The 16218-nt window shown below is 35.5% G+C and overlaps 1 protein-coding gene across 1 annotated transcript in view; it reads right to left on the reverse strand.

Moving 5' to 3' along the window:
- IBTK (inhibitor of Bruton tyrosine kinase) overlaps positions 1 to 16218 on the reverse strand; it is a 44970-nt gene that overhangs the window by 15917 nt on the left and 12835 nt on the right. The window contains exons 7-16 of the mRNA XM_087882540.1: positions 14485 to 14602; positions 13244 to 13424; positions 10089 to 10212; positions 9365 to 9539; positions 5869 to 6040; positions 4662 to 5270; positions 3929 to 4015; positions 2462 to 2544; positions 2335 to 2372; positions 418 to 514 (exon numbers count right to left, since the gene is read on the reverse strand). Coding sequence (XP_087738666.1) covers positions 418 to 514; positions 2335 to 2372; positions 2462 to 2544; positions 3929 to 4015; positions 4662 to 5270; positions 5869 to 6040; positions 9365 to 9539; positions 10089 to 10212; positions 13244 to 13424; positions 14485 to 14602 — 1684 coding nt within the window. The remainder of the gene's footprint in view (positions 1 to 417; positions 515 to 2334; positions 2373 to 2461; positions 2545 to 3928; positions 4016 to 4661; positions 5271 to 5868; positions 6041 to 9364; positions 9540 to 10088; positions 10213 to 13243; positions 13425 to 14484; positions 14603 to 16218) is intronic.

Below are 16218 nucleotides of genomic sequence, written 5' to 3' on the forward strand. Positions count from 1 at the left end.
TGATTGGATAGAAATATCAAATTTTCCTCTAAAAGTTTCATTTTCCATAATGAATTATTTTCTTTTACCTTTTTCCTCATTTCACCTTTCTGCAAGCATATTTTTAAAAATGAATTACTATTTGCAACAGCTGCTATGGGGAATCTAGGGTGCTAATTTTAAAGGAGGAGTTCCTTCCTCATGCAATCTTAGCCTTATTTGCAGTGGAGTTTCATACCATAGTTTGGGGCTGTCACTATTACTTTCTTCTTTACTCGCAATGTCTATTCCTTACTACCCCCAATATCCACTCCCGATGTCTATCTTATCCCTAATTATGTGCAAACACGAATTTTCTCAAAGGATACCACATTTCCTATTCATTCCTAACACTACTCATTTTTATTCTAATGATGTAAGAGATGTTCATGCCCTCACCATTTACTGCAACGGCTTCATCTGTGTAAATATAATCCAGGATGACCTGCAGGATTTCAGATGGGAACGGCAACTCTAGAGATGAACAACATGATGCCTATATGAAAAAGAGTTTACACAAACATTTTGAGTGCAAATCCACTTTATGATCCAGGATAATTTTGCTGTAAGTATTTTCCAAAAAATATCTTCAGATTTCAAAAGACATAAACTGGCCACACAAAATAACAATTAAGAAATAAATATCTATGATTTTCAAATAATGAAGATCATTTGCCGAGTCTGTTGGTAGCGCATACCGGAATACATTATATGAAAAATTAGGTTGTTTTCATTCTTGAAAATCAGGAGGGATTTTCCCAAAATTGTTATTCTCCAAGGCATGCTTTTTTCCATAACAATCGGATTAATGCTTCTTACATTTTAGCATAAGAAGTAGTACAACAGAAGCAATATTTTTTAACCATCTCCAGATTCTACACGAATTGTGCTTCTTAATATACCTCTTATCTGAAAGATGATGGAAGCCTATCCAACGAAGAGGCTTCACAGAATTATCTTTTCAATGACATCAGTTGCCAGAAAGAAAGCTAATGCACAGAATAGAGCTAAAAAGCACGGTTGGCAGGCTCTTCTGATAGCAACTACAGATAAACGCCCTTATGTTCTCACAGCATATTATATGGGAATTAATGATACAGTACATAGCATCCATGCCTCATCAATTGTTCTGAAATCTCAGGCCAAATGCAAACAAGGGGGAAAATCTCACATAAACACAGTATCCTGAAGACATAACTGAATTATTTGAAAAATTTTGGCAATGCTCCATTTTGGAAAATAACTGTAAGGGAGTCTACTAAATGCTCCATAGCTATTAGTCATCCACTGGCAATTTCAGTGTACACTAATTTGAAAAAGGCTCGATCTGACTTCATGCTTTCAAGATTGAATAGAAAAACCATTGAACATTCACACCACAAAAAGAATTCCCAATGCAATTGGGAATGGGAGGGCTTGGATTACTGTTACATAACGCTGATATGTGCACATTATTAGTAATATAACAACCCATGCTCGTTCAGGCACAGCCCTAGGAAATTAAGTGTCAAATCCAGCAATAAATCAGTTGCCTCTGTTATCACTGCCAATAAACCACAAAATCTCTATTTTATATTTTATTATATTGGATGTTGTTTTTAACTTCCCGAACGGTTTACGAATTTAGGAAGTTGAGTGATAAATTAAATAATAAACATGCAACAGTTAAGCCTATAGAAAAATCTATTCCATTGCAATCAAGAGAATAGCAACATACCCAAGCATTTCCATTCAGAAAAGAGATCACAGTAAAATGAATCGTTGTTGCTACAGTGGTTTCTTTGTCACAAATACAATTTTTATAAAAGTTAACTCATCCTATTCTTTTAAAAGTATTCTCAACCAGAATATTCTTTTTAAATGCTCCTTTATCTATTAAAAATCTACTAAACTTTACTAAGGCTATTTTTGATAAGCAATGAGGACATTTAAATTTTCTTCCGTGTGAACAGTTTTATTATTAACTGGCGTTTTAATATTTCATTTTTCCCTGAATATCCGAAGTTCCTCCCACTAAGCAAGGTCCTGCTTCCTATTGTTATATTTACATATATCATGTCATTAAAATTTATCAATATAGTGCAGGTAATATTTAATAAGTATTAAAATGAAGTAACTATACATTTTTTAATCAATTATACAAAAAAGAAAATACTGCTTTATTCTTGAATGATTTTTATTTTCTTAAAAGGATATAATCCTCAATGCTGCATTACTTTAATTTACTTCGTAAGAAAATAATTTTCTCCACATAATCCCCAATAAATACTTTTGCACTTAAAAAAAAAGGCATTGGTAACGGATCTGCACACTCACCTCAATCCAGGAGTTGCTCAGCATGCTGTGAAAGTAGTCTGCAAAGGAAAGAGATTTCATTCTGTCATATATTAAAAAGACCCAGAACTATTAATAAACTAAGCAAGCCACCTTATATTATACCTACCAAGTTTGGCACAGAGCACACATTTGTGGCATGGGAATTCCTTTCCATCTTTAGACTTGATAGTCACATCACAAAGGTGTGAACTGGAAAAAAATGACATCATTATATAGAATACAATATATACAAATATTACACTAATTTAACCAAAAACAGCAGTTTATTGCTTACAAAGCTTAACATGTAAACACACAATGTATTTATTTAATTTTAAGTTGTAATTTTACAAAAACAAATTTGTGATTGAAAACAACAATCAGTGCTAGATTTTGTCCTTGCTGACTGAAGACGCTTGTAGACATCAATTTGATTTCATCTTGCCCATCTAGAAATGTGCATTTGTAGAGCCATATTTTAGGTTGTTTGGATAATAAATTTGGAAAATTTGTTATAAATATTGAAATTATTTTCGCAGAATTCTTTTCAGTTACTATCCTGCTTTATTTTATACACCCAAAGCCATTTTCCCCACTACTTAGATGCTATTTATTTCTTCCCTGAGCTCTTACATGTCCTAACATTAATGCATATCTTTGTTGTTGTTGTTGAGTCAGCAAGATCTTGCAAGCCACAATACATTCCTCTGCTCCTATTATTGGAGTGGTATCATCAAATTGCTGATTGGTTTGCCTAGCATTCAAGTTGAGATTATTGTATCATTTTTGGGTTGTATTGCAGAACTGACTTTGACTTCTATGGAGATTGTCCATCCAAGTCATGGTTGACTCAAAGGAGCTTTTTTCAAGAGGCAAACCTCTTGAAAACTGAAGAAACTTCTTGGATGAGAAGCGAAACGTCTTCAAAAAAAAACCCAGAAAGACCAGTTGCTTCTTGAAAAAGCACCTTTGCAATGACTTTGGCTTTCTTTTGTTAACTGATGCTCCTTTATTTTATTATCTTCTTGCCTGCATTAGATGCAATGTTACTCTGATGTTGTTCCATTCCATTTCAATTTGCTGATTCCAGGAATGTCAATGTCCAGTACTGATATTTCTATCTGACAACATCATGTTTGCTTTGGTTCATCATTCTGCCATTCCATATACCAATGTTCAATGCTAAACTTTCTTTTGCTTCTGGTCACATCAGCATTGGCTTCAGTCCAAATTAAATCACCAGCATTACTTACCTCTGCTCTTTCCCAAAAGCTCATTGGATAGCTTCTGACCCAAAGAGTACCTTCTAGTATAATACTGACATTAAATGGATTGCGAGTATCCATTTGGTTTTCTTGGCAAAATAATGGCGTAGACCGTCGTTTTCTTTTCCAGGGGATCTTGTTTATTCTTATTCCCCCTACTAAGTTCAGCCTATCATGGATGACTCTTCTTGGAGTATATACTCTGAATACCATAGCCATCATTGAGATTTGAAACCCCTTCACCACAATTCAGGAAGAGTAGTTTCTGGATTACCCGTTGGTTTATTTGGCCTTGTAACCCCCACCTCTTTCAAATCCTATAAACTCACCATTTTTTCTGACTGAACTTTGGTTTGTTGCCATTTTTTCTGTTCACAACATTAACTCTTCCATTTTCTATCCTGATTCCATCTAGCCTATGTGAAAATTAAAAAAAAATCACATTTGTTATTACAAGAATTTATTTTGAAAATAATAATAAATAACCAATAGAAAATTCATCTGCCGAAGTTCAATACATGGTATTTTTCCAGTAGCGAGTGCACTTTTTTTCAGAATTAGAAAAATGTCTGCTTTTGCATGCATTTGTTTGTCTGTGCCAGCAAAGTAAAAAGATTATGAAGGCTTCCTACAAACAGGAAAGGAATCAGGGAAGCTAAACAGGATTATGGTAAAGTCCATAACTAATTTGTATAATTATGTTACTATATTTTGAGTAGCAAAGTAAATGCAGTAGAATGTACACTGTCAACTTATACAAACAAGATGCTACTTCAGTTGTTAACTTTCTGCATATTTGTAAATGAGTTCAGCTGTATGGTTCAAACCGCAAGATGGATCCCTCCTCTTAAGAATATTTTTTGTTCATAAAACTTAGATACAACACTGTACATAATTAAATACAGAAAGCCTCATGTTTTCAAATATATTTTTTCTGAATGTAGAACACATTACCAGACACATCAATATTTGGCCCAGATATTAACCTGAAGATAAAACTCTTATGTGTGTGGAGGGAGAGGGTAAATCACACATACAAAATCATAAAAAGGTATCACATACCTTGAACTTAAATTACTAAGACCAAATTTCTTTGCAGCAATTTGCAACATTTTAACAAGATTCATTTCTTCTCCAACATCTTTGCATTTTTTAGAAGTGGATTTTGATTTACTTCTCTGTTTTTCATTCATCATCTGCACTTGGTTGCGTCTATAAACCGCAAATGCAGACTTGTTATTAACGTCCCCATGAACAGCCATTTTATTCAAGTTTGTAATTAAGTTGTCTTCATTCTCTTCCACTCTTTCTTTGTACATCATTCTGGGCCTGTAGCCATGAATCAGCAGATCACATGAGTCTGTATAAATGTACTGGAGAAGGTACATAAACAGGTCTGGATGAAGTTTCTCCATCACAAACAGATCACAACCAACTTCGTCTTTATCTTTACGATACAGGTCAGCAGAATCTAACCAGTTTGGGTCTGATACGAAGAGTTTCCGGAAAAAATCAGAGCGCATTGCCAACATGTATTTGTGCACAGGAAAAGTCCGAGTGCCAACCTGAAAAGTAACATCATGGATAGTGTCCATAACTTCAGCTTCTCTCAACAACTTTCCAAAATCTTCAGTAATGGTGGAGCTTGACACATTTGGAATTTCATACAAACTGGAAGAAAAAAGAGCACAAGCATTAATTTTTCCAAGAAATCCAGCTTTTAATATATCCTGTAAAAATCTTCAGGTGTAATAGAAAGAGAAAGCAACAATAAAAATACAAATTTTTAACCTGCTGATGAACATGAAACAAAAACACAATGAATACAATCTTGCCCTGGATATATATAGTAGGTGCCTTTTAGATATGCTCAAGTTTTGGAAGAGGGAACGTGGGAAGCTCTCAACTGCTGACTGTAAGTATCTTGAATAAAAAACATTCATTCTTATCTATGTTTTAACAATTTAAAAAACATTTTCCCATTCTGAAGATTTAATATGCTATTATTTCTTATTGTACTTCAACCCATATTTTGCTTCGTTTTTGAAATATAGCCCAATACTGTTTTCTCTGCTGACAGCAAAGCTGGATTAATTACCCTTTTCTTAGTCAGGTAAGAGTACGAACTTGAATGCTAATATTTAGCAATTAAATATTTTGCATAATTTGCATAAAGGCATAAATAATCAGAAGGACGAATTTTCAGTTCACCAGCACTATTCCCTCCAGAAGTTGCAAAGGGAAAGATTATTGCAATATGTACTCAAACCTTGTTTTGGGATCTGATTGTAAAACAGCAAAATTATATCCATTAGGATCTGTTGTAATACTGACTGCTCTATGCACAAAAGCAAGTTTCTCAAGTTGTATTCGTTCATATGTATTGTTTGCATCATAGGATGAGATATCACTTGAAGAATTCTGAAGATTTGACACCATATCTGTAAAATAAAGAAAAAATTAATTAGGTGATCAGCAGAGGAACATAAATATTTTTGAGTAATTTTACTGATTACACCTATGCTAAAAGTTTATAGATTCAAATTTCTATTAAGAATCATATCTAGTTTGCTTTCTAAATTGTTCTTGAAATTAGGCCCAAAACCACAAGGGGACTTGGCTTGCTGTCAGTTTCCTCTCTGGCTTCTAAATTTTTACCCATAGTTTAGCAAACTGAGGATTTCTAAAACTTTGCAAGGATCTTAAGAGTAAGAGTATAGATAGACAATAATGATTCTTTTCTTTTCTTTAAGGATTCTTAGATCTGACAGCTACATTCTTTTCACCCAAAGACACTGTTTCCGCTGAGATTTTTCATCACGTTGGATTTTATTTACATATTTATTTATTTAAGCAAGATACAATTATTTAAGTACTAAGCACTTGTTAGCTTTAAGCACAAGACAAGCAGGCTCCATCTTAGGCTTCTCTAGGGTCTGCAGCTCACACCAACTCAGACATAGCGGGCACCTTCCCATTACCAGAATGCAAACATCTTTAGTCCACATTTGTGAATGAGGCAAGGCTCTTGCTCATCTGCACTACAAAATATCTCTTCAGAATTCTTTAGGTGATATCTCGTCTTATGATGCAAACCATGCATATGAACGAATACAACTTGAGAAACTTGCTTTTGTGCACAGAGCAGTCAGTAACACAACAGATCCTAATGGATGTAATTTTGTTGTTTTAGATCCCAATCCCTCTCTCTACGCAAGAAAATGGAAAACTGTTTAAATGTTTTAAATTTAATCAATCTTGCAGCAGAACTGGAAGAGGAAATAGAGAAGCTCGGTACTATGGCTAGCAAAAGAAAGAACCAGTAGAGTTCTCAGCCTAATGGAGGCTGAAATCTGAAAGAAGATGGAAAAAGCTGGAAAAAGCAGAGCAGAGAATTTTGCTTCAGGAATCTATTTTTCTCTAAGGAAAAAGATAAACAAGTCGAGCAAGAAAATTTCATTAGAAATTTGATATTTATCTGTCTACGTGGTATTAGTTAAGCTTCATCGCTGTGTCTTGTGCTTATTTTTCCTGTGGAAGTAGGATGTGTATCTCATTATTCCTATCAAAGGCTATATCCAAGATTTGGGGTGGGGGTTCTTTATTAACTTCTTATGAACTAAAAGATACCCTTTAAGCAGTTTCTACTTCAATCTTACTAATTGTAACAGACCACTGCCATCCTGTGGAAAGGCTAGAACACTGCATAAAACCTGCACCACTATAGCCTCATATGAGAGACCATTGAAAATAAATGGAAAAAAGGACTAACTTTCAGGTTTAACACACAGAAATTTATTTTAAAGGTTTTTCTAATATAAATAATATTATTGAAAGGTTTATTCTCCTTAAATTATTATCTTTCACTGCATTTTTGCCAACTATCTTAAAATTTTATTATTTTTTACATTTTTTTAAATAAACCCTCATGACTTCAAAGAAAATATTCTTAATTTGCCAGGAATAAATTGAATAATTCCTAATATGAGCACTTTACCAGATGAAGAAAATGCTGAATCTAACCTTCATCTACTATATCCGTGGCTGCTTTGGAAATAAAATTTATTACTGTGACATCACAAATGCAGCTGATTTTTCAAAACCTTAACATCAAACTCAGTAATGCACAACTTCACTTTTTTATCAAATCCAAGGACTACGGGCAGTTTTCACTTAATAAAGGGTTGTGGTTGTAAATCAAGGACTACCTATATAATGCCTGGCTAAATAGAGAGAATCCAGTATATCTGGTTTAAGCAGTTGAGGTGATTAGAGTATTAAATAAATATGCTGCATTTAGTTTTCTTTGTTTTGTAAGTACAAGATACATTAACTGAAAGCAAACAGGAAGAAAAAAGAAAAAGCTTTTCCAAGCATACAAAGTTACAAGCCCTAAAATTTGATTGGCTAATTTTCTGGAGCAACAAAGGAAAGTATTAACAGGGGAAAGACATATCAGAGACATATGCATATATTAGAGTACATATCTTGTTTTTTAAAATATCTCAAAATATTTAGAACCAACCTAAATATGCTTAGTTAGGGAAAAAAATCAATCGTCTATAGCATAATTGTAGTTTAAAAGATATGTTGGTTTATGACATCATGTCAACTGAAATTCTAGGGCAAGGGTCCCCAACCAGCAGGCTACAGCCCACTACCAGGCCATAAACTGTTCCTACCGCTCGTGTGGAACCATCTCCCCTCCCCCCTGCTGGTCCGCAAAGCCAGAAAAGTTGAGGAACTATGTTCTGGAGTTATTCCCCTAGGATTGTTATCACAAAATGGGCAGCTGTATAAGTGTGTGTGTGTGTGTGTGTGTGTGTGTGTGTGTGTGTACACACACACATACACACATTGATAAAGTAATAACATTTTAATAATAAGCACATATTCCATCAGTTTTATATATACATCTATACTATTTCAATACACTAGATGGCACTAACCAGTCAGATTCCTTCTGCTCTACTGTATAATATTGTCTCAGCTGTCAGCAGTCCTACTTACCTCAGTAAAATTGCCATCATGATATGTAATTTTTAATTTTGTGTCTGTACACATAAAGTTCAGAAATAATTACAGGTAGTCCTTGACTTACGACCACAATTGAGAACAAAATTTCTGTGGTTAAATGAGACATTTGTTAAGTGAGTTTTGCCCCATTTTACAACTTTTCTTGCCACATTTGTTAAGTGAATCACCACAGTCAATAAGTTAGTAACACGGTTGTTAAGTGAATCTGGATTCCCCATTGACTTCTTTTGTCAAAAGGTCGCAAAAGTCGATGACATGACCCCGGGACACTGCAACTGTCATAAATGTGAGTCGGTTGCCAAGCATCCTAATGTAAATCACATGACCATAGGGATGCTGCAATGTTCATAAGTGTGAAAAATGATCATAAGTCACTTTTTCCGTGCCGCTGTAACTTCAAACGGTCACTAAGTGAATGGTTGTAAGTTGAAGACTACCTGTATGAGTGAAATTAAATGTTATTTTTTCACTGAGGGAATTGCTTCTGTTAGGTAAACATAAGACTGCAATTTGCCACTTTCGCTGCAACTTTCTCATGTGCTCCCAAAATCTTCTCAGCACAGAGAAAGGACAAACCAGACTATAAAGGCAGACAAATGCTGACTGCAGGGGAAAAGGAATGCGATGCGTGCCTATTCTTTTCATTTCATATCCAGGAGGTTCATGCTAATACATATCCAAAAATGATTAAATTTTAAGGCTTCAGTTTTGTCAAAAGGTTAACTGACCTCTCTTTTCTGAATGTCTGTTCCCATCCATCCATTTTCCCTTAAAAGCTTCACCATCCTGTGTAACAAACATAATTTCATTCCTATTTAGAAAAACATCAGACATATACACTTGGCGGCCATAGATCCATCGACACTGCTTCATTGGACTGTTGGCAGATTTCCAGCACAACACCTAAAACATAACATTAAAAAAGGGGGAAAGAAAAATAGGTCTACATTAGTGGCACTCTATATCTTCATTCTCCACTTATTATAGCAATAGCAATAGCACTTAGACTTATATACCGTTTTACAGTGCTTTACAGCCCTCTCTAAGTGGTTTACAGAATCAGCATATTGCCCCCAACAATCTGGATCCTCATTTTACCAACCTGAGAGGGATGGAAGGCTGAGTCAACCTTGAATCTGATGGGATTTGAACTGCCAAATTGCAGGCAGCCAGCAGTCAGCAGAAGTAGCCTGCAGTACTGCACTTTAACCACTGCGCCACCAAGGCTCTGTACTTATTTTCTGTACTGAGAAGTCAATAGAGCCATTCTGGCTTCAGAAACTTAACTGTCTCTATGACTCTATTGATGCAACTATACATAATTGTTAACCAATTCAAAAAGGAAATTTTCAGTGTTAGAAAGGGGGAAAGGAGGGGGGAAAGTACAATAAGCATACTTATTGTATGCTGTCCAGATGCAGCAATGGAGGGGGAGAGGAAGAGACAACTTACTCTTCCAGCTTGATCCAGTGCAAGAATATAAATCCTCAGACCTCCGTTTTCTTTAAGATGTTGAGGATTCACCCTGTAATCCAAATGGCCTCCGCTTACGAGAACCTTTTTTAGGTTAAGTTGCCTAAACAAGGACACAAAAGAATTTATGCCGACATAAACAAGAATAAGAACAGAAAAAGAAATCTCACTTGGCAATTTAAAAAGTGTGTTATTAATGAAAAAACTGCAGTATTGACATAGCCCAATGACTAAACAAAGAGAACATGATACAGTAACCTTTCTTACTAAAAGAACATCACATCTGTACAATAAGCCAATGTGACATTTTGTCCTATTCTGTTGCTAACATTTTGCTTCACAAATCATGCAATACCTACCACACAACTATTTTTTTAAAAAAAAATATTGTGCATCAATAAAAACAACACAAACTATTGACTGCAAGATAGTATCTGAAAGTATCACTTGAAATGCAAAAGAAAAATAGGACGGTAACATTCAAAATTTCCTTACAACTCACAGCAAGAGTTAAAAAGTGCACTGGCTTAAAATCCTTAATCTTGGAGACAACTGGAGAGTTAAAATAGTTAAAATCTAGATAAGGCCATTCTGGGTTGAAATATCAATGTAAACACAATAAATCATTTTAACAAACCATAATCCTTTCAGCTTTCTTTATACTCAATAAATCAAACTGACTCTACAAGTTGCATTAATTAAATTGTAAAAATTACTGACAAGAATGCATGCAAAGTTGCTTGGGCACCTGAAAAGAAAAAGTTAAGCATTATTTTTAAGAAAGCATTCTAGTTGCAGATTCAAGTAAGCTGAAAAGAATTTGATGATAATGATTCAAATGATAGTCAGAATCTAGGCAATCAAAATTTGAGAAATCCAAAAATCCATATATAGTAGTATCAAGTTATAATTTAAAAAGATGATAGATTTGCATTTAAACATTTATAGAAATTCCATTTTTACAGTAACTTATGCTAAACAAAATACAATTTACATTCGCTACACTATCAGCATTTGGAGTAACATGCTGGAGCTGTATTCCAAAAAACAAGGCCTAGAAAAAGCTGGGTTTTTTATATTGAAATTTCACTAAAATTAAATACTGATTACATGCAGTTGACAATGTGATATTACATTGCATACAAAAAATGGGTACCACACATTCTTCAGGCAGAATTGATCCAATCAGCCAGCCTGTTATAGGAAAAGCCATTACTATTATCAGGTGAGGTGGGCCAAAACTCAAGAAGGACCAAGTCTCATCCAAATTTCATTCCAGAAGATGTTCAAAATTAAGTTTGGTGTTTGGATATTGACTGATGACTTCTTGATTTCAATGTACTATTATGACCTTTGGATTATTATTTCATTTTTACATTTATTTTAATGCTGTTTACCATGGATGTTTACCATATTTTTTGGAATATAAGACACACCTTCCCCCCCCCCAAAGAGGGTGAAAATTTGGGTACGTCTTATACACCGAATGTAACCCCGCCCACTCGCACCCTTCGGCCTCCGTGCGTCCTCTCAAACGGAGAGAGCCTCTCAAACAGCCTCCAAAAGCTCCGTTTGCAAAGGAGCTTCTTTGCAAAGGCAGCCTCTCAAATGGAGCTTTTGGAAGGTAAAAAAATGAGGCGCAGAGGCGAAAATGGCAACCCGGAACAGCTGCTACCTTGTCGGACCGGTTCCGCATTTCCCCTGCTGTACTCATTGGAGCGCCCTGCGACAATCAGCTGCATTTTTGAAGCTGTGTATTTACCCCAATGAGGCGCGTGCGAGTGTAGCGCGCACGCTCACAACCAGCAAACCTGTTACTAAAGTTTACTTCTGGGAACAGCTGATTGGGGGTATTCCGGGAAGCCGATCCAGCCGCCAATCAGCTGCTTGTGCTGAATCAGGCTAACGTGCTAAAGCTGACCAGGCTGTTTGCTAAGGACGCTAGCCAGATGAATACCGATGGATGCTGGTAGGCAGAGGCAGAATTTTTTTTTCTCATTTTCCTCCCCCAAAACTAAGATGCATCTTATACTCCAGAGTGTCTTATACTCCAAAAAATATGGTATATTTCAATTTACCATGGACGTTTTATGGGTATACAGCATTGCAAGTCTTATGGGATTTGGTGGTATACTAGCTGACTGACTGGTGACTAATGAGATGAAAAAATGAATATAGGCGTATATTTCCACTTAATTCTCTTAAGAACACTCTTAAGAACACAGACTTTCTCTGCAAACAATGCTGCATACTAACTATCAAATAAATTTCAATAAGCCCAACATCATTCTGTCACAGCTACCGTCACAAGCCAAATAAGTAGAATTTCATGTGTAAATAAAAGGTGACTAATTAGAGGGGGTTAGTCTCCAGAAAAATGCATCAGGCTGCTTGCCTGCCAGCTGTCACATGGCTACCCAAAACCAAATCAGCCTTTGGCCAAAATTATTGCCCCACCTCTGCAATAGAATTTTGAAACTAAAAGCAGCAGAATTATTTATATCTGATTTACATTTTAATTCTAGGGGCATCATAATTCACTTTTACTGGGCAAAATTACATTATTATTATTAGAATATTAATTTGTAGCACTTTAAAAACTAAAAAAAGGTGCTATAATAAAATATTGTAAGTGGCCCCCATTTCATTGCTTTAACAGACTAACATAGGTACTATTCAGAAAATGTTAAATATGGGGTTTTTTTCACTAAAGTTCATTCTCTGGGAAAAAATGTTCAAAACTTGAATATTTTTAAAGGATTTCTATGTTTACAAACTAGATTTGCTTTATATTGTCTTGTGTTCCTGCAGTACTATACTAAAAAAAAAAAAGATTGCATCCAGGCCAGCTCTACGTGCAAAAGCCTATTTCACACAACTGGCAGAACAGTCTAGACAAAGACTTGTACAACTATACAATGGAGCAAGCAGTATTAATTCTTCCACATGCAATCTCCTGCATCACAACTCAAATAGCTTAGAATTAGATGACAGCCATATTGGTATGCTCAAAACAGAAGATTTTGCAAAAAAAAAAAACCCCAACAACCACAGCCTTTCAATCTGTTGACATAGTTTTAAAAAATTCAGGAAGAGCAGCTTAGACAATTCTCTGGAAAAAAAAAACCACTCACTTGGAAGCAATCTTCTTGCACTGATAGTCACTAAGCAAATAGATGTCTCCTTTTTCAGTAACACAAACTGTGGCACCATCACTTGCAGTGACAAAGGACATATTGATGTCCTTATGATGTAGAGCAGAGACTTGGCGAGGAGAAGTTACACACTTCTCTCCATTAGGATCTAGCAAGTATCCTACAATGTAAGAGAATACCCTAAATGTCAAGTTTTCCAGATCTAGAATTATTTGGCATTTAAGCACAATTCTTTTCTTATTAAGAAAGGCAGAAATAAGTATTTTCCATTCACCCACTTGTACTTGCCTGGAGGATCAAAAAAATAATTGTAAACATATGCCAATATATGAAGCAGCCTTATACTGATTTAGTCCAGTATCCCACCACACTCAGCACTTTTTTATTCTGATCAGTAACAATGTTCCAGGATCTTCTTGCCAAAGAACAGATCTTTTGTAATGAAACCACATTAAAAGAGAACACTGGAAAAAGTTACAGATTACAGCATGGAAAGAAGGTCACAAAATCTGTTTATTATATGAATAATTGCACAACATTCTGTTTAGCATATCACTAAAAGCCAACCTTATAGGGAGTATCCAACTATATGAAAACATTTTACAAACAAAACTTTACCCCTAATACAATTAATATGTATACCTTTACTTGGAACACATTTATCTGAAAGGGTCTTAAAACTATATAATTTCATACGGAGTCATAATGCAACCTTTTACCAGTCTGAATCCATTGCTAAATTTACAGATTACACTCACATACTCTTTCAAGGATCCTTGTAAATGTTTCTAAAATTTGTACCCATGTTTCCTTGATTATGTAGCTCCTAAATTGATACATATTTGAGTTCAGTTTCATTTAATTACAAAATTCTGTGTTTTCCACATTAAAGGTATTTACATTATTAATATTAAGCTTGGAGGAATTCTTTTAGTTTCTTAGAATAATCCTTCCTTTTGTGAGGGTGGGCAGGAACATTCATTGCATAGACAAGATATATATAGAGAGGGCTAGAAAGTAAAGGAAATCCAATAGCTAAGAGAAAAACTGCAATATGAAAAATCAACAACTTCCCAAGGGCATAGTTAGCTTTAACCATTAACAGCACTACTTCAAATACATGTCAACTTTGGTATCTCATTATGGTACCGCAAGTAGACTGTAAAAATTTTAGTAACATTTAAGACCCAAAACATCAAATGTTTTTTATTCCCTCTCACCTAATTGTCCACCATTCAGTCCCATTGTATAGACTGCTTCTTTGGTCCATAATACTGAATGGAATCTCCCTGCCGCCACACCAATCACTGTCCTTCCCTTAAGATTTTTTGCTTGTATCTGTTTTAAAAAAGCCCACAGACATACATACAGGTGTCATAAATCAAATCAGTTTATAGCCCTGAATCTAAAGAACAGGAAAACAACAGAATTCAACAAAGACATTTTAATTCATAAATTAAAAAATAAGAAACATATATTATTTAATCAGCCATTGCAAAAGAGATGATGAACACTGCCATAGTGACACCACAATTCTGAAATTCCCTTCTCAGGGAAAGTTGCCAAGCGATCTCTTTTTAGTTTTAGATGTCAGACAGAAACATTTTTCATCCAGCAGGCTTGGACACCTTTCAGTTATTTCGAAGAACTCTTAATTGCTAAAGAGCTTTTTAAGAGCTTGCAATATTCCCTTAGATTGCTATGTTCTTTAATATTTTATTGTTGTCATCTGTTTGGCTCATGTTTAGATTAAGAGCACCAAGAATGATGTTAATCATAATAAAATGCTTGTTTAATAGACTTCTGCAAAGCACTCAAAACAAAGGCTCAGGGCAGCCTTCAAAGCACCTTTCCCCTACTATCTTTGTGTGCTTATTTGCATGCATGTAGTCACTTCATTTGCCTGTCAGATCCAGCAGAAGTGCTATTTGTGCATGCACACACATGCAAAAGCAATCAGGGAAAACTTTGAAATAGCCATATCAAGCCTAGCCTTCTGGATGATTCTTTAATTTTTTTCATTTAATATTACATGTTTATTCTCCTTTATTTTTTATTAATTAAAGGCAGTTTACATACCTAATATATACCTGAGCCGTGGTGGTGCAGTGGTTAGAATATAGTGTTGCAGGCTAATTCTGCTGACTGCCAATTACCAGCAGTTTGGCAGTTCAAATCTCATCAGGCTCAAGGTTGACTCAGCCTTCTGAGGTTGGTAAAATGAGGACCCAGATTGTTGGGGGCATTATGCTGACACTACAAACCGCTTAGAGAGGGCTGTAAAGCACTGTGAAGCAGTATATAAATCTAAATGCTATTGTTAATGTTCCTTCTTCCTATATTCCCTACAATAACAATCCTGCGAGTGACTGACTCAGTCACCCAGACAGTTGACAGATCTAAAGGAGGACTAATACATGGCCCTTCTGCTTTCTAACTCAGCACCTTAATCACAACCCCGGTGTCCTGTGGCCACATGATCACCATTCATGATCTTCACAGCCAGTTTCCAACAAAAAATGTCAATTGGAAAGCCAGCAGGAAATGTAAAGTTGCAAGTCTCAGTGACATAACATCACACTTACTGTATTTTTCGGAGTATAAGACACACCGGAATATAAGACGCACCTACCTTTTTTGGTGAGGAAAAGAAGAAAAAGAAATCTCCCTCTGAGCAATTTTGCCTCGTTGAAGCAAACAGCAAACAGTTTGCTTTACTTTCATTTTCGTTTTCAGCATAGCTTGATTAGCACAAGGGGAAAAAAAATCTGCTCCAGCAATTTACCTCTTTGCAGCAAGCAGCAGAGCCCTGCGCAAAACAGCTGAGAGCAAATCAGCTGAGAGTCGGGAGACCGATCCAATCAACTTGTGCTAATTAGCCTGTGCTGAAGCTGAAAGCAGCTGTTTTTTCTTGCTGTTTGCTTGCAAGAAGGTAAACTGCTGTGAGGCAGAGG

This window comes from Pantherophis guttatus, chromosome 1, assembly GCF_059756535.1.
Source record: "Pantherophis guttatus breed Tessera chromosome 1, ASM5975653v1, whole genome shotgun sequence".
NCBI lineage: Eukaryota > Metazoa > Chordata > Lepidosauria > Squamata > Colubridae > Pantherophis > Pantherophis guttatus.